The sequence below is a fragment of the Medicago sativa genome, chromosome 5 (genome assembly GCF_051527215.1).
Source record: "Medicago sativa cultivar Bolivia chromosome 5, Bolivia_mono, whole genome shotgun sequence".
Taxonomy (NCBI): Eukaryota; Viridiplantae; Streptophyta; class Magnoliopsida; order Fabales; family Fabaceae; genus Medicago; species Medicago sativa.
The window spans coordinates 2,141,435-2,160,055 of NC_140753.1; the positions used below are offsets into that span (position 1 = coordinate 2,141,435).

Consider the following 18,621-nt stretch of genomic DNA (forward strand, 5'->3'; position numbering starts at 1 on the left):
GGGGTCATCACACTGCAGAATTTTTTTATCATATTCCACTTTCTATTATTTTACTTTTTGAAATGAATTAGTTTGCTATTGTGGAAAATAAAGCTAGCGAATTGAAATTAGACAGTTGAATGAGAAAACGTGGAGGTAATTAAGTTACTCAGTAAAAGGAATTAAGAAAAAGGAAGAAGGTTTAAACTAATTGCAAACACTAAACTATTGAACTGAAATTGGCTCTGAATTTCATCTCAACCAAACTAAACATGCCAAGTTGACTTGGCGAGCAAACAAACCAAGTTTGTAATATTTTGAATAAGTCAATGGTTGGACTATGTGATGTCCATAATATATTTATTATTAGGATCACCATTCTTAAGAAGGAAGAAATCAATAAAGTAAGAGGCTAAGCTACCAATTCTCATTGGGTATGGTTGTCTGTCAGAATTCAAAGTTCACACTTCAATCTCTCTCTGTCTGGTTTTGATTCTCAGCACAATTTGCACACCAGAGAATTGAAATTGAAAGCTTCCAAAGTGGTTATGGGTCAAGCTTTACGGAAGCTGTTCGACACATTCTTTGGAAACTCTGAGATACGGGTATCAAGTATCAACTATTCAACTATCAAGTACTTTTTCTTTGAAATTTGTTTGGTTGATTGCTTTCTCTGCTGATCTGCTTCTGATCACAGGTTGTGATGGTTGGTCTTGACATGGCTGGCAAAACAACTATACTCTATAAGCTCCAAATTGGAAAAGTTGTACCTACTATTCCTACTGTTGGTGTGTCTAATAATCTTCATAATTGACTTTCCAATTTTATTTTTTAAAAACTTTCTTTGGATTGATCATGATTCATCTTGCATTGCATCCGTTACATTTGTTATTTCTGTGTTGGTAGCTCAAGGATGTTAAGCTTGTGATGTGATATATCCTCCTCGGTTAAGAAGCCGGTATACAGTGGTACGATACAATTACAGTAGAGACATATATGGAAACTTTTTAAAAATCAAGATATCGCACAACCGATAGACATTGATAATGTATCTAGAGAGGAGGGGGGATATGCTCAATTTTTGTAACGAAGCATTCAAATTGCTAATTACTCATTAAAACATAAACATATCAGTAGTCATTAGTCAATATATGATGATAAACAATTATTTTAAACAAATTTTGTGATCATAACAAATAGGCATAGTTACATATCTTTCCCGCCCCTATATCAGTATATACTCTTTTTACTATGAATTTGTCACAAAAAGCGCACAATTTTTCGTTGTTTGCCTGTAAGATGTATCTAAGATGTATTGTTTTCCGGGTGACAATTATGTCTTAAATTGGTAAGAAGTGTCAAAGATGTATCTGGGCAGTATTGGAAGTGTTATTTTTAAAATGGATTTAAAATATTATTTGATGCTGTACTTTTTAGGTAGGTATCAACTATCAGTCATATATTAGTATCAGATAATACTAATACTATTTTGGAATTATTTGGCATTAATAGCTCCTCAGTTATCTACTTGGCTTTTTCTTCCCCTTGCTTTGTATTGGTATGAATGAGGTTAAGCAGACTAGCATACATGGTTCCTTGGCTGTGTAAAGACATGTGAAGCTTTTTGATGATCATGCTAGTTTTCGAACAACTTAAATCTTATTTTTGCTAGATCTAAAGTTGGACATGCTAGTAGTTTGTTAATGATAGTTGTGAAATCTATACTTTAATGTATTAATTGCTGTTAAGTACTTGAGTCTTAACTGTTTGCCTTTCATACAAGATTATATTTCAGTTCTGCTATCCAACTTGTTGTAGCACTGTTTGTCCTCTTTGATATTTCTGCCAAGAAATTATTGACAGTGCTTATGGTAGGATTTTCCATGTTATGACCAATAATCACCAACCGACTTTTTTGGAACTTTCTAAATTCATTTCATCAAGGGTTTCTTTGACAAGGGTCTATATGTTTTTTCTGTAGGGTTAACAATTTACTTTGCATTGCAGGTTTCAATGTGGAGAAAGTTGAGTATAAGAATGTGTTGGTGATTTCCAAAATAATGGAATCACTTTAAATCAAAAGTTGTAACTCTTCATGGGAATCATTCATATACATTGGAACTTTTCGCAAAGAGATGCTTAATGAACATTTGCATTGATTCAAATGTATATGATTATAACCTTTGACAAAAGGGTGCTTAATGAACCTTTGCATTGATTCAAGTGTATATGATTATAACCTTTGACAAAGGGATGTTTAATGAACCATAACATTGTTTCAAATCAAAGGGGTGTTTTCTCTCATATGAAGGGTCATATAATGCACTATAAATGCTTGGCATTTGGGCATTAGTTGGACACACAACAGAACAACAACACACAACTTTGGACAGAATTTTGTTACATTAACAACATAATTCTCCATCATTCTCTTACTCTAAATCATCCATCAATTCTCTAATGCATGAGTGAATTGCTGGAACCATAAATCTGTAAAATACTGTTAGGAGATACGCTTGGTGTGGTTGTGCAATACACGTCAAGGAACTCATAGTATCCTGAAGGGGATTCGCCGGTCATTCCTTATTGCATCCAATATACAGTTATTGGTGGGGGCGAATCGAACCTAAAGGTTAGTATGGCAACCCCATACGCTTTGAGTTTACATGCATAACGATCAAACTTTTCAGGTTTCAAGTGCAGCAGCCTCTTCCCAACAATCAAGATATACAACAATCTTTGGAATTTATGTGCACACTTCATCGTATTCATCTTCATCATCTTCTTGGTCAAGTTATTGCAGCAGACCCCCAACACAAGATCCAACAATCTTTAGGTTCGATTTATGATTTACTTGTGATTAATGGCTGCAATTTTAGGAGAGATGAAAGCTTACATTTTCATCCATGACTACGGTGAACGGTAAACAAATTCGTTTTATGAACATATGTTGTGGAAATTTATGGATAAATATTTCATATGTGATGTGTTTTGTTAATTTACATGTGGTTGTAGATAATATATGCATGATAAATTTTGATATGTATGAAATTTATCGTTTGAAATCTGTTTGATGTGAATTTGAACATGAGATAATGTGCATATAAGTGATTATCTATTATGAAATATTTAGTGTTCTAAATGCATGTGTATAGTATCTAAGTAAATATGAATATGTTAGATTTAACATGTGGTGACATATATATACATGATTTAGAAATTGTTCAAGTATATGAATTTTGATGAGTATAGTAATATGTTAAGAATGTTTAAACACTATTTTATTTATGAAAGTAGTGTAGATAAATTGTCAAAATATCAAGTGGTTGCTTTAATGATATTATTTACTTTGTGTAAGAAATTATTATCATTAATATTGTGTTGATATCATATGTACATGATAATATGAAAAGTAATGGTTAATTTCTTGTTTATCATGATATTAAAATAATTTGGGTATGTTTTGAATTATTGTAAGTTGATATATGTTCATGGAAGAAAGTCATAGAAAATATTGTGATTTTGGTTCATTGTTTATTCTTCTATGTCATTGTTTATTGAAATTTAGTATTGAACATATTTAAACATAAACTTAAATTTAACACAATGAATTTATGATATATGTATTAGTTATATGATAACTAAAATCAAAATGATTGTGTTATATTTAATTTTATGTGGAGTATATGACTTACATGTTTAATCCCATCTTATGAAGTTTGGCTATGACATTCTTTTATGATCGATTTTTATTTTGCTATGTATGTTTAATGCATTCAATGTATGATATATCTTGGCTAGATATAAAAGAAAAGTTGAAGTTCAAATTGAAATGCATGTTAAATATTGTTATAGCAAAGATGTAATGACATAAAAGTTTGTGCATTATTACAATATACTCAATTGACAAAAGTGTGTCATAGTTTGATGATAGTTGGTGAATACTATCAAGAGTATATAAGTTGATCCATAGACATAGCTATGAGAATTAAAAATCTATGTGAAGAATTGAATATTCAAAGTTTATAAAAGTTAAAAGAAAATCTTGCAATTATTTGACGAAATGATTGACAAGGAATGATGTCTTTGGAAATGATGTTGAATACATTGAAGACATTATTAGGGATGTGGTACAAACCCAAATCTAATTGATCACCAATGGTGGAAACTCAACCCACACTTGAGTAGCATCAAGTCTTGGGTTCAATGGTGAAAGTACACTATTAGAGTGATTGAAGTACTTGACAATAGATAACATCCCAAGGGGTAAAAGTACTTGGACCATAAGAAGAAAAAGGGTAGGATGAGGTTTTCCTCTTAATGGACATATAGCATATATTTGCTGGAATGCATACTTATGGGGCATTTCCGATATAGTCTACCTATGTGAGAATGAAGTTTGGCCGCTTCACGGAGTTCAAGGGTTTGACTCTTAAATTCTCATGAAAAGGGATATATGACACAAGGCCTTCTTAATGTGTCATCTTACAAGTCTCTTTATCAATGGTACCGAGATTCTATGTGTAAGTTATGCACACTTGTTCTAATGAATAGTTGGTTCAAAGCTTGCCTACCATACTATTTGGGAATGAGCGAAAACTTAACTTACTAAGTAATGGTTCAAATCGCGAGATACCATTACTGAAGGCATGGAATTTCCGGATTTATGTGATTTAGTATTTTGAAAATGGTGGGGGATTGTTGGTGATTTCCAAAATAATGGAATCACTTTAAATCAAAAGTTGTAACTCTTCATGGGAATCATTCATATACATTGGAACTTTTCGCAAAGAGATGCTTAATGAACATTTGCATTGATTCAAATGTATATGATTATAACCTTTGACAAAAGGGTGCTTAATGAACCTTTGCATTGATTCAAGTGTATATGATTATAACCTTTGACAAAGGGATGTTTAATGAACCATAACATTGTTTCAAATCAAAGGGGTGTTTTCTCTCATATGAAGGGTCATATAATGCACTATAAATGCTTGGCATTTGGGCATTAGTTGGACACACAACAGAACAACAACACACAACTTTGGACAGAATTTTGTTACATTAACAACATAATTCTCCATCATTCTCTTACTCTAAATCATCCATCAATTCTCTAATGCATGAGTGAATTGCTGGAACCATAAATCTGTAAAATACTGTTAGGAGATACGCTTGGTGTGGTTGTGCAATACACGTCAAGGAACTCATAGTATCCTGAAGGGGATTCGCCGGTCATTCCTTATTGCATCCAATATACAGTTATTGGTGGGGGCGAATCGAACCTAAAGGTTAGTATGGCAACCCCATACGCTTTGAGTTTACATGCATAACGATCAAACTTTTCAGGTTTCAAGTGCAGCAGCCTCTTCCCAACAATCAAGATATACAACAATCTTTGGAATTTATGTGCACACTTCATCGTATTCATCTTCATCATCTTCTTGGTCAAGTTATTGCAGCAGACCCCCAACACAAGATCCAACAGAATGTTGATTTTACAGTTTGGGATCTTGGAGGGCAAGGACTACACAAATTAAGGCCAGTTTGGAGGCACTTTTTTAACAACATTGATGGTTTGGTAAGAATCAGTTTCATTGCTTGTCTCTTTCTCAGTGAAAAGAAAATATATACAATGCTGGCAGTTTTATGAAAGATTCCTTCTTTAACCTACATTAATATGTGCAATTATAAAGATTTATGTTGTTGATAGCATGGAGCGTGAGAGATTAGATCAAGCAAAGCACGAATTTCAGGTGGTAAAATCAAATTTCGCGATAGTATTAATATGTGCATATCTGTATATTATATATTGACAATTATAAACTGAACTGGTTCATGAATTACTTGCAGACAATCATAAATGAGCCTACTATGCTTAATAATATCATATTGGTGTTTGCAAACAAACAGGACCTGGCAAGTCTTTGTTACTTCTTTTTTATTTATGTTCTTTCAATTGTTATTTATTACTTATATTAAATACTATGTTTTGGATGTAAATTTGTTTATGTCCATATAATAATTTCCACCTTCTCAAATATTTTAAAAGAATTTTTTTTTTTTTTTATAGGCTAGCTTGAGCAAAATACTCTCCTCAAACAATTTGAGTTTTGCTTTTTGCTCAAGTCTTGTCATGATTGTCGATATTTTCTTATTCTTTTGTAGAAAGGAGCAATGACGCTAACAGAAGTATGTGAAGGACTAGGTCTGTTTGATCTAAGGAATAGAAAGTGGCACATACAAGGAACTTGCGCCCTTAAGGGAGATGGCCTATTTGAGGGCTTGGACTGGTTGGCTTCAACTCTGAAGGAGAGAAAAGCTGCTGGATGCTCTTCAACATGAACCTCATCCTTCTAATTGTTAAGGTTTGAACTACACTCTCCGTTGTTCACGAGTTTCATACTTCATTATTTTCATGACATCACGGGTTTATTGTATACTACAGGTATTTTGGCCCATCACCCATGTCATTGACGACGAACATGTAGAGTTTGACCAGTTTCATTCAAGAGTAATGTAGATTGTAGGAAAAGATTTAGTATAAACCCATGTTATGTAAATACTAAACCACAACATGTTCAATCGTGATCTATGTATAAAACTAAGTTAGAATTTTGTGTATCTGGAATAAAATATGGGTCCATTTTCCTGTTATGAGAGTTGTGAAGGAAACTATGAGAGAAAATTGGAGAATGCTGAGAGTGAACTATCCTCTATCCGATGAACGTATCATCTGAAAAGATCTGTCTTATGAGAAAACAATTTCATTACTTACTAAATATTATCCTAATCAGTGACTTATTAAATTTCAAAATATATTCTGAATAAGGATAAAACTTGTGTGCTTTTCTTTAAATGTTGTTCATATTGTTCACCAATTATAATATTACGTGCGTAAAAACTTTTAGATTAACTTAAATGAAAATAAATTACAGGACAAGACTGTGCGTATGGATAATCTCGAGTCATATGACAACTCTTTGGTGCCGGAGGAATGAGAAATTATGGGATAACAAGGATGCATAATGCATCTTCTTGTCAAGTTACTCAAAAGAGCCATGCCCTTCTTAAATGAATCCGATATGGGTTGTCAATTGCAAAATCACTGCACTGGAAAGTGGAATCCATCGAGTTGCTTTTGAAGATCAGTAGGTTTCTTCCTTGATAGGCACTCTTAAGTGTAAGAATGATGCTAAATTTTCTAAGGAACATGGTTATATATTCTTATGTATGTGCATTTGAGACTCGAATAGTATGTTTGTGTGGCGTTATGTACTCCTCCTCATCATCTTCCAACAGTTGAATGTGAGGCTTTTGCCTTACTCTCGATGTTCTATTGGATTCTAGACCATGAGTTGGACAATGTAATGATTGAAATGGTGTACAAAGTAGTGCCAGACATTATTAATCACTTGAAGGAAAATGTCTTTGATTTTGATTTACACGAATGATATTGCACACAATCTAACACAGGCAACACCTTTCATGATTAGTCTACAATTTTTTTTTAATCATATTCCATTTTCTATTCCCCCTTTTATTTTATTTTTTTTGAAATGAAGTAGTTTGCTTTTGTGGCAAATAAATTTAGCAAATTTTAGTCAGTTGGATGAGAAAACGTCGAGGTAATTAAGTTATTTTCATGTAGCAAAAGGAATTAAGAAAAATGAAGAATGTTCAAAGTTAAAATTATATTGCAAACATCAAAACTATTGAACTGAAATTGGCTCTGGAATTTCATCAACACCAAACATGCCATGTTGACTTGGCGAGCAAACAAGCCAAATGTTTAATATTTTGAATAATTCAATGGTTGGACTATGTGATGTCCATAATATATTATTAGGATCACCATTCTTAAGAAGGAAGAAATCAATAAAGTAAGAGGCTAAGCTACAAGTTCCCATTGGTTGGTATTGTTTTTTGTTAAAATTCAAAGTCCACACTTCAATCTATATCTATCTCTCTTTTTCAGATTCTCAGCACAAATTGCAAACTAGAATTGAAATTGAAAGCTTTCAAGTGGTTATTATGGGTCAAGCTTTCCGGAAGCTGTTTGATACCCTCTTTGGCAACACTGAGATCCGGGTATCAACCATCAACTATTTTCTCTTTGAAATTTGTTTGTTTCCTTGCTTATTCTAAAGATCTGCTTCTGATCACAGGTTGTGATGGTTGGTCTTGACAATGCTGGCAAAACAACTATACTCTATAAGCTTCAAATTGGAAAAGTTGTATCTACTATTCCTACAGTTGGTATGTCTAATAATCTTCATGATTCATCTTGCATTTTGCATCCATTTCATGTGTTGGTAGCTCAAGGAATTTAAGTTTGTGATCTGATATTTCCTTCTCAGCTAGGAAGCCGAGATAAACAGTACGATACAGAAAATTATTCAAATTGCTAACTACTCATTAAAACATAAACATTATTCAATATATGATGATTGAAATTATAACACCTGTGAGCATAACAAATAAGCATAGTTACGTATCGTTCCCCTACCTATATCAGTATATAGTCTTTCTACTATGAATCTGTCGCAGAAAGTGTACAATTGTGTCTTTAGTTTGTAAGAACATATATAAGATGTACTTTATTTCGATGACAATTGTGTCTTTAATTGTTGAGAAGTGTTGAAGATATATCTAACTAATAATATTTCTGTCTTTTTGAAGATTAAGCCAGTTTGTGCACTTTCGTTGATACTTTTGTCAAAAAATTATTGAAAGTGTTTATGAAGGGCCTACTTGACATGGGTCTATATGTTGTTTCGTTAGGCTTAACAATTTATTTTGCCTTGCAGGTTTCAACGTGGAGAAAGTTGAGTATAAGAATGTTGATTTTACGGTTTGGGATGTTGGAGGGCAAGGACGACACAATTTAAGACCACTTTGGAAGAACTATTTTACCAACTTTGATGGTATGGTAAGAACCAATTTCCTTGCTTTTATGTCTCTTTCTCGGTGAAAAGAAAATTTGTGTTATGCTTACGATTTTGTGAAAAGATTCCTTCCTTCACTTACGTTAGTATGTGCATCGATGCAGATTTATGTTGTTGATTGCCATGACCGTGAGAGAATAGATCAAGTAAAGCAGGAATTTCAGGTGGTAAAATCAAATTTCATTATAGTTTTTTATATGTGTGTGTATTACTGGCGATTATAAACTGAATTGATTCATGGATTACTTGCAGACAACCATAAACGAGCCTTCTATGCTTAACAATATCATATTGGTGTTTGCAAACAAACAGGACCTGGCAAGTCTTTGTTACTTCTTTTTTATTTCTGTTCTTTCTACTGCATACAATTGGTTAAGAAGAGTGTAGGAAACCCTACCATTTTAGTCCCTCATATTGAGTTTTGCTTTGAGGTCAAGTTTAGCCATGATTGTCAATATTTTCTTATTCTTTTGTAGAAAGGAGCGATGACGATAACGGAAGTATGTGAAGGATTAGGCCTGTTTGATCTAAGGAATAGAAAATGGCACATACAAGGAACTTGTGCTCTAAAGGGAGATGGCCTTTTTGAGGGCTTAGACTGGTTGGCTTCAACTTTGAAGGAGAAAAAAGCTGCTGAATATTCTTCAATGTGAACCTTATACTTCTAATTGTCAAATTTCTTCATTCCATTATATAATGTGTATTATTGTATATCATACAGGTATTTTTGCACTTGTTGTTGATGAACAAACGTGTGGAGTTTGGCCAGTTTCATTTAAGAATAATGTATAATATGTGGAATTGTTTTACTGTAAACCTGGGTTAAAACTTATGTAACAAGACCACAACTTGTTCAATCATGATCTATGTACAAAATTAAGTTAGAATGTGTGTATCTGGTATGCAAATGGGTTAGTTGTGAATTAGACATCTCTTAAGAGAGACTTGTAGATTCCAACGGAGAACTACTTATTACATTTATTCAAAGTGATTTTCCAAAAGCTACACTTTGTAGCTTCTACAAAATTTTGGTGGGTCTGTAATTTTAACATACCATACACCAAACATTAACTAAGTCGTCGTTACAAAACTCATTTGAAACATTATCATCATTATTGGAAATGAACGGAAAACATTTTTTTGCAAATTTACGTTTCTTAGTAAATGAAAATAAATCACCGTCAAATATGACATAAATTCATTTTTTGCCACTAAATTTTTTTAAACTGAAAATTGATCCCTCAAAATTTTTAAAAATTGTGATCGTAGTCCTTATTTTCAATTTTCAAATTTGACTGAAAATATTTAAAATTTATAAAATAGCCCAAAAAAATTAAAAAATTGAAATTTTTTTATTCTTCTAAAACCAATTTTAAAATTAAGACTTAAAAATTTAAAACATTATTTTTGTTTAAATAGATTGATCAAAAGTGCAATTAAAATTTCTTTTACATTGATTGATTAAAAAAAAACAATTAAATGTATTATTAAAAGGAAAAAAATAACGTTTCCGGAAGAAAAAAAAGATAAACCCTTAAAGTAAAAAAAAAAAAAAAAAAGAAGTAAAACCCTAGAACAAGAAAAATCAGAAGCAAAAGCTGAAAATCACGTTTAAGGGATCTGGGTTGCTTTGAAAATAGAGAGTGATGGGGACAAGAAATTTAGTATGGAATGTTACTAAAAAATTGGCCACAATTGGTCTCATTACTTTCACTATCTCTGATCGTTATGCAACTGTTGTTCCTGTTCGTGGTGCTTCTATGTCTCCTACTTTCAATCCCAAAACTAATTCTTTCACAGGTTTTTTATTTTGCTACTTTTCTTTTATAATTATAAGAAAAATTTGATTTTTACAATTGGGGTTTTGATTATTGATTATATGTTGCAGATGATTATGTCTTTGTTGAGAAACTTTGCCTTGATAAGTTCAAGTTTTCGCACGGTGATATCGTCATCTTCAGGTAATAATAATGTTGTTCATTTTTATGCCCATATGTTCTTTGTGCTTATAGCATAAGTGCTTATGTATAGGTTAATTCTACAATGAAAGAAAAACGAATTTAAATTGTTTTCATACAAGCTATAAGCTGTTTTCATAAGTTAAACGGGAGAGCTTATGACAATAAGCTGAAAACAACGTATATACATGTCATATGTTGTTTCTATAAGCACTCCCAAAAAGTTTTAGTCCATGTGAAGAAAGAATGCTGTCATAAAGAAAACACACACACACATACAAAGAACGTGCATGGTAATTTCGAAGAGTTTGGTTTAGTGGTGAAAAAAACAAGTCTTGGATTTGGTGCTGATTCCTTATTTGAGTCCCGATGGTCCTCGTGAAGGGAGGAAAATCCAAATCTAGTTATTGGTATGATTTGACTTCTACAAAGTTTCCCACTTTAGATTGTGGCATCATCGTATCACCAACGAAATCTGTTTAAAAGAAGAAAATCGTGCGTGTAGTCAATTCATGAAACTGAGATTTTAGATTCATGAACAATGAACATTTAATTAAGACATGTTCTTATGCAATTGATGAGTCGGTATTTTTCAAAAATGTTTGCTCAAATAAAATAAGTCAATCTGAAGAGACCCAATGTCTGGAAGTGAATTTAGTAACTGTAGAACTAGGTGAACTTGCTACCGTGAACTTGAAAATTGTTTTAACAGTGTAATAATGTATTTGGATTAATATTGCATTTCTTTAGAAGTTATTGGCATTGATGGTTCATTATGTACTCTATGCTATCTGATCTGCTTATAGAAATTAATGACCTCTTGTTCTTATATTCATATGCTAATTTATGAGATTGAGGTTTATCTGAATTTCTAATTGAGACCTTAGTTGCTGTTTTTGGAAGTTTTTATTGACAGAATCCGAAACTTTTGTAGTTCCCCGTCGAATTTTAAGGAGACACACATAAAGAGAATAATTGCATTACCTGGTGAGTGGTTTGTTAATCGTCATAACCAGGACGTACTGAAGGTTCCAGAAGGGCATTGTTGGGTCGAGGGAGACAATGCAGCTTCTAGCACAGATTCAAAATCATATGGACCTGTAAGTTGCTGTTGTCACTATGAGTTTCTGGCATGACAATATTAAGATATGCAAAATGAAGCAAGACAAATATGTTTTTATAAATAACCATTCTAGTATTGCATTGTGAAAAACCTCAACATTTCTTTGACACGAGCAATAGAAAATTAGAAGTCACAGCTTATAAGAATTACAATGCAAAAGATGACCAGTCAGACTTCTATAACTAGAAGAGGAATAGACATATATTGTGTTAAGAACCCAAATTGGAATGGAATAGAGATTTTTATTATTGATTAAAATGAGAAAACGATTAGAGGATGATCCGTATAATCCTACATCAAGTGCTCCTCAAAGAAGATATTACTATCTCTGCCCAAACCTAATGTCTTTTTCAGAAAAATGCTTAATGCCCTTCCTAGACGGTTTCAACCCATTTGTTGGGCTAAGGCTTAAACCCATCGCCTAACATATCATCTGTCAAGTCAATAGCAGTTTTGTTGACTTATTTCAATGCCATAAAGGCTAAGAGCTTCTTTGATTTATTTGGTATCCTTCGATTTCGTTGCTTAATGTATTTAAGCAAAATTCTGTTCACAATAGTTTCATCACCGAGTCAATTTACTAATCTATATTCAACATGTTTCATATTTGCTCACTGCTAGCCCTGTCTTTTGGCCCACATAGGCAAACCTTGATACCAGCCTATGAAATAAGGATTTTTACGAACAGCATTTACTCTTTATGGAACTACTTAGGGGTACTATAATGTTGGCCTTAACACAATTTTTTTAGGAGTACTATAACGTTAACCTTAACATAACTTTTTTATTGATGCACTGTCGTGGATTTTGTTAATGCTACAATGTGGGCGATGCAACATCTGATAAATTTGGTAACGTGACAATTTTGTTTGCAGGTTCCATTGGGTCTAGTACGAGGAAGGGTTACCCATGTTGTTTGGCCTCCTCAAAGAATAGGAGCTGTCAAGAATACCACACCAGAAAGATTACCTTCTTCATAGTCGGATCCTAATGCTATTGTCTAACCTCTTCAAAGAACCAAACCAGAAAAGAACCACACGAGAAGAATAATCTTTTGATCTCTATTGTTGTTCCCTTTGGTCGGAAAACCGTTATTTAATTAATTGGTCATTGTGGAGAGAAGTTACCAACCCATTTGTTGATTGGATTAGCAGAACTTTGAATTTGATTATATTCTAATCATGGTAACAATCTAAGATGTTACAAATTAGATGAATGATATCATAACTGCTATTTTTTAAGCAGAAATTGTCGAGATAATAATTCAAAGGGCGCCACTAACTCTCTTAGTCCAAATGTGTTCACTAATATTTTCAAGTATATTAGAGCACTCAAATTTAATGGGTGGAGGGGTTATGTGTGCAGCAATAATTTGGAATGAGGATGATGGAGGCTTGTTATAGAACAGCTAAAGATGTTATAATTTCGTGTAACTCTCGCGTAATTGTGCTCGTAAGTCATATATATTATTTTTTTGACAGCAAGCTCACAAGTTATATTATATATACCAAGTCATTGAATCACTAGGGGGGGTGTTTGTTTCAAGTTTAAGAATGACATTCCTGGGAATACATGGCAATCAGGGGTATACGACATTGTTCAAAATTATTGGAGTAGTTCTATACATCAGGGGTATACAACAATTTCTAGAGTCATATGAAAGGTTGAAATTTAAAATAAAATGCTAAAGAATACAACTGTAAGAGACGACCAACCAGCTATTTGCTGGAATTCTAGTGGATCATAGTAACATTTAAATTTTCGTTAATTTAACATGCTAAACTGTCATTAATTTAGACTGAACACTTAAATTATTGGTCAAATACCTCCCCGGGTTCTTTAAGTTTCATGTTTGTTTCAGATAAATCATTTAAGTTTCTAAAGTTTCAGATAGGTCCTTTAAGTTTCGAGTTTGTTTCGGATAGGTCCTTTAAGTTTCTAAGGTTTCAGATAGGTCCTTTAAGTTTCGAGTTTGTTTCAGATAGGTCCTTTCTATCAACCTCCGTTAAGCCAAAGTTGATCTGTCCGTTAAGCCAAAGTTGATCTGGTTGGGGAAAAAATTGATGCCAAGTGTCAGAGAGAACCACCTCACCCACTTAACGGACATATCAGCTTTGGCTTAACGGACATAACAACTTTGGCTTAACGGAGGTTGACAGAAATGACCTACCCGAAACAAACTCGAAACTTAAAGACCTATCTGAAACCTTAGAAACTTAAAGGACCTATCTGAAACAAACGTGAAACTTAAAGGACCTAGGGATGTATTTGGCCTAAATTATTTGGAACAAACTTCTAAACATAGCTTCTTAATGGAAGGGTATTTATCAACAATATAAACATATTTTGTACATATACTTAATCACATGTCACCAAGAATTCATTTGTGATTGGATTCAATGCAATAGTATTGTCCAAAAAAAAAAATTAACGCAATGGTAAAAAGTTATTGGACACTGTAAAAATAATTATATAGTTATTCCATAGTTGGTAAACTCTTCAAATAAATTATAGTTGTATGCGGTAAATATTGTTATCGTCGCCTACAAAAATATAACTGCTTATGATATGAAGTGGACGTAGATCGGCAATTGGAGTTTATGAACCATGACGGAGGATGGTGGCTGATTTTATTTGTGGGATGTTGCTACTCGCAAGTCAATTTATGATTGAGGTGGGTGTGAGGTTTTAGAGTAGAATGCATGTAATTTCTCATCTGGTTGTCCCTTTTTTTATAGATAGGATTTCAAGAGGATAGGGTGAAAAATTTGTCGAGTCCGTGATTTTAGAACATCATTTGATCTCGATCACACTGAAGTAGAATGATGAGCAGACTTATTATGGTGTGTTGTCGGTGCAACTCTATAGTTAAATTATGATGATCGGATCTTCGTCCAATCCAAAACAATAATTAAATTAGTGATATATCACCATTTTCAGTTTAAAACGAAAGATGATTAAAAAATAATTAAACATTTAGTTTTAAGAATAATTATTTAAAGTGAACATGAGCAAAGAATCAAACATTTAACTAAGTAAAGCATGTTCTTAGAGGAATAAAATAACTTTGTTAAAAAATGTATACAAAAACTTTCATCCTTTTATTTTTGAGAAAAATCTTTCGTATAATGTGCCTTACGACTAGTAGTATAGTGATTTTGCGTCGTATCTAACATATTTGTAAGGTGAGAAAACTTATCAACAAGCTCTCGTAGCTCAGTTGGTTAGAGCACCCGTTTAGTAAGCGGGAGGTCTTGAGTTCAACTCTCAACGAGAGCAAAATTCTTTTGTTTCTTAATTCAATTATATTTTTGTCACTTCTCAAGCAATACTCAGACACAAAAAAACATTTTCACTATATTGTGATGAATGAATAATGAATTTACACAGATAGATACACATATAATTACAAACACTTGTGGCTAAGAATTTGCTTATTATTTGACTAAATTCGTGTGGTTTAAGCATTAACATCAATTCACCATCTTTCATCTCCAATCCAGTTATTTTTCTCTTTTGGCCCTGTAGGACCTTCCTCACCATACAGTTCCACAGGAAGCTTTCTAAACAAATTACCAAATGAACTTCTAAGCCTTAAAGGAAGAGAGTTTAAAATCTTATCAAGCTCAGTTTTTGAATCATAAACAATTTTAGGACCCCATTGTCTCATATACTGCAACCATTGAGGTTCTTTCACAACATCACCTAAATACTCAGCTGCAACAATCTCATAATGAGCGCTTGAATCCACACGCAAATTACTACGTCTAGCATCGTTCCTGATACCAATTCCAAGTTTTGACGATCCTTGTATATAGGTTCCAGGATGAGGGTAACTTGCATGTCCATTTTTTGATGCGTATACAATAGCTTTATTGCCATCAATATACTCTAATTCATATGCATCTACCCATTTACCACCACTGTGCTGTGAGTAATATATACTCCAAAGTTCTCCAGTGAAGTTACTTATTCGAAGTGTGAAATGCTCCCAATCACCTATATGTTCACCAACTTTGCTAAAAGACATGCTTTTCATTCCAAATTTGAGAGTAGAAGGTCCATTGAAAGGACAAAAAATCCACATTACAATGTCTGTGAAAGTTCCACCAAATGCTGGTTTCACATGAACATAAAGTTTAGCACTTTCCAAATCCCCGTGTTTGATAAATTCCCTTCTACTTTTATCATTTGGAAAATCTATCCAAAATTCCCCATCATTTGTTCCTCCACCGGGAAAATTTGATCCACCTTCATCGATAGTCTCGCCTCCAGAAACACCCTTTCGGTACAAAAGGGCTCCATTGTTGAAAAACCAATCAACAGAAGAAGGCAAGTAAATTTCCTCTGGATGAAAGAAAACAGTAGGGCCATAATGCTCTATAAGCGCATGTATTTGGTCGATCCACGGCATTGCTGATAGCGTTGGATTCAAATTCTTCAAACACACAACAGGCAACTCTTCTCCGTTGTTCCAACAACAACCACTGCAGTAAAAAGTCCCTACTGAAACCCCTTTCCCTAACATACCACGGTCACAGGGTCTCAAACTCCAAACCCAAAATGGAAATTCGTGAATTAAATTTCCAGCATCAAGTAATGTACGGTAAGGTTCACATTTATCGGTTAGGTCAACACGAACGCAACTAATTTCATCTAAATTAGGCTTCTCACGGTTGCTAGTAACCAAGTAGCCAAGAGCCTTGTAACCTTCAGGAGGTTGAGGTAGCCAAAAGTAAGCAGCAGAATCAACCGGCATGGCGATTTTCTTTCTTCCTGAATTAGTGCACCATACTAGTGTATAATCAAGAGGGTTCTCCAAAGCTGGTAATTTGTTATGGTTGCTAATGTTATATGAGGAATCTTCTACTTGTTTAACAGCAAGTACAAAACCCCATAAAGGCTTGTAGCTAGGTTGACAATAGTGACCAAGGATGTGAAATCCATCTGGTACTCCCACTGGTTTATAGAATGCAACAGCTTTTCTTGGCTCCACCATCACAGTGCTGTTCCAAACAGTCTCAAACTTTGTGATCTTGCATACTTCAATTTCACCAAGGTTCACAATTCCAGAAGCAAAATCCTGTCCTGTAATCAGTAAAATAATTACCAGACATATAAACAATAACTTGATTAGAAAAGGGATCTAAATATAGTTCACCAGATAAGAAGAAATATCAATCATTTGTTGACCAATGACTTAACCAAAGTTAAATTGCTTAGAAGAAAGGTCTTACTATAGTTAACAAAGATGAAACCTTTATTGATTGGTAAATTAACCATATTTAATTTGATTAGAAGACAGGTCTTCTTACTATAGTTCATCAGATTAGAGGAAAGACAAAACCTTTGTTAACCAATGACCTAAATAATAGTCAAGTAAATTATAAGAAAGGTCTTACTATAGTTATAGTTCAGCTGATTCGAAAAAAGATGATAAATTTGTCAACCGATGACCTAAACATAGTTAACCCGATTAGAAGAAATTTGTTACTATAGTTCATCTACTAGAAGAAAGATAAAATCTTTGTTGACAATTGATTTAACCATAGTCTTGAGGGAGAGCTTTGCCACCCACTACCTCAAGCGATTAGTCTCGTCTCTACAGTTGCATGCAAAGGATACCCAGTTCACATCAAACAAACAAAAAAACTTAACCACAGTAAAGTAATCAAGTGAACTAATTAATTAGAAGAAAGTAATCCTAGTTAAGTTGATTGGTTTCTTCAAAATCAAGTTAACATGGTTCAAAATTCGATAAGATAGTAATCATGAGGATCGATCTATGATCGCAGAAAAGAGAAATTTGAGTGGTAAAAAAAAAAAGGAGATACAAATTATGTATTTAATTTTATAATACAAAATAACTTATAGCTAGAACATTAACATAGCAAAGGTAATTGCATTAATTAATTAATGTTGTGTCTGACACGCATGGAATAAGATTAAATAAGAATATAATGAATAAAAAAATGGTGTTGTTATAGTTATACCTTGAGGCCATTGAGGAAGAGGAGTGTTGAGAGAAAAAGTGTTGGGAAGAAGAAGATGATGATGATCGGATGCATTGGGTTTGGAAGGAAAAAAGCAGTTGCATTTGGAGCGAAGCATATGGAAGAGAAGGTGCGGAGGATATACAATAATCAAGTAAAGAACCCGTAACACTTGGTTCCTCAGATTGATTAAAGTGGTTGTTGTGAAGAAGATCATCGTGAAATTGAAACTAATAAAACAATCTCCAATAATATAATTTAGAAGAAGAAGTATCGTTTTCAAATTTCAATTGATGAAGGGGACGGGACCTTCTCTCTTTGTCACTGTGTGTGACGAGGCAGGCATAATAATGTTTGCTTGCTTGCGAGTTAATCAATTAATTAATTAATTCATTCTCCACTCACTGTTGCACCTTTACTTTCTTTCTTCATTTCAGGATCAGGATTATTACCGACTTTCCTTCTCATTTATCCTTCTTTCTTTCCTTTTTTGTTTTACCAACTTTTTTCGGTCAAAATAACAAATTCTTTCTAATTTTAACTTGTTTTTATTTATCCATAATTCATTTTTTTAACATTTCTTAAATAAATTGTTACCGTAATTAATATATCTATTGTGT

The 18,621-nt window shown here is 33.2% G+C and overlaps 3 protein-coding genes and 1 non-coding gene across 5 annotated transcripts; 3 read left to right on the plus strand and 1 right to left on the minus strand.

Annotated features, from left to right (window-relative positions):
* The first annotated feature begins 408 nt into the window (after positions 1-408).
* Positions 409-9,802, plus strand: LOC146919047 (ADP-ribosylation factor 1-like). 2 transcript variants are annotated; one of them, XM_085712316.1, is made up of 8 exons: positions 6,148-6,347; positions 6,918-7,162; positions 7,958-8,070; positions 8,148-8,238; positions 8,790-8,911; positions 9,032-9,091; positions 9,180-9,245; positions 9,404-9,802. In XM_085712316.1, exons 3-8 carry the CDS (start codon positions 8,014-8,016, stop codon positions 9,578-9,580), a joined length of 573 nt encoding a protein of 190 aa, XP_085568442.1. In that variant the 5' UTR covers positions 6,148-6,347; positions 6,918-7,162; positions 7,958-8,013; the 3' UTR covers positions 9,581-9,802. The 2 variants fall into 2 exon arrangements, 1 of the variants encoding a protein (XP_085568442.1); XR_015011334.1 differs by lacking the exons at positions 6,918-7,162; positions 7,958-8,070; positions 8,148-8,238; ... (2 more) ...; positions 9,180-9,245; positions 9,404-9,802 and adding exons at positions 409-584; positions 677-767; positions 1,987-2,013; ... (1 more) ...; positions 5,676-5,735; positions 6,428-6,756 and having other exon boundaries at positions 5,833-6,347.
* A 674-nt stretch (positions 9,803-10,476) lies between these two features.
* On the plus strand, positions 10,477-13,490 carry LOC146919048 (Peptidase S24/S26A/S26B/S26C family protein). Its single transcript, XM_085712315.1, has 4 exons — positions 10,477-10,727; positions 10,816-10,888; positions 11,820-11,985; positions 12,884-13,490. The coding sequence occupies exons 1-4, from the start codon at positions 10,574-10,576 to the stop codon at positions 12,986-12,988; spliced, it is 498 nt and encodes a 165-aa protein (XP_085568441.1). The 5' UTR covers positions 10,477-10,573; the 3' UTR covers positions 12,989-13,490.
* A 1,723-nt stretch (positions 13,491-15,213) lies between these two features.
* On the plus strand, positions 15,214-15,287 carry TRNAT-AGU (transfer RNA threonine (anticodon AGU)). The gene has a single exon. It is a non-coding gene; the product is annotated as a tRNA-Thr (tRNA).
* Positions 15,288-15,340: 53 nt separating this feature from the next.
* On the minus strand, positions 15,341-18,227 carry LOC146919050 (hypothetical protein At1g04090-like). The gene is made up of 2 exons (XM_085712321.1): positions 18,002-18,227; positions 15,341-17,096 (listed from the first exon to the last, which is right to left on the minus strand). The coding sequence occupies exons 1-2, from the start codon at positions 18,216-18,218 to the stop codon at positions 15,487-15,489; spliced, it is 1,827 nt and encodes a 608-aa protein (XP_085568447.1). The 5' UTR covers positions 18,219-18,227; the 3' UTR covers positions 15,341-15,486.
* Positions 18,228-18,621: the final 394 nt, after the last annotated feature.

Excerpts from the sequence above, each read along its gene's own strand:
- LOC146919050 (XM_085712321.1), bottom strand. The coding sequence starts at position 18,218 with ATGATCTTCTTCACAACAACCACTTTAATCAATCTGAGGAACCAAGTG. Across the intron at positions 17,097-18,001 it reads TCTTCCTCAATGGCCTCAAG|GACAGGATTTTGCTTCTGGA; the intron begins GTATAACTATAA and ends TACTGATTACAG.
- LOC146919048 (XM_085712315.1), top strand. The coding sequence starts at position 10,574 with ATGGGGACAAGAAATTTAGTATGGAATGTTACTAAAAAATTGGCCACA. Across the intron at positions 10,889-11,819 it reads GGTGATATCGTCATCTTCAG|TTCCCCGTCGAATTTTAAGG; the intron begins GTAATAATAATG and ends AAACTTTTGTAG. Across the intron at positions 11,986-12,883 it reads ATTCAAAATCATATGGACCT|GTTCCATTGGGTCTAGTACG; the intron begins GTAAGTTGCTGT and ends TTTTGTTTGCAG.
- LOC146919047 (XM_085712316.1), top strand. The coding sequence starts at position 8,014 with ATGGGTCAAGCTTTCCGGAAGCTGTTTGATACCCTCTTTGGCAACACT. Across the intron at positions 8,239-8,789 it reads ATCTACTATTCCTACAGTTG|GTTTCAACGTGGAGAAAGTT; the intron begins GTATGTCTAATA and ends TTTGCCTTGCAG. Across the intron at positions 9,092-9,179 it reads AAGTAAAGCAGGAATTTCAG|ACAACCATAAACGAGCCTTC; the intron begins GTGGTAAAATCA and ends GATTACTTGCAG.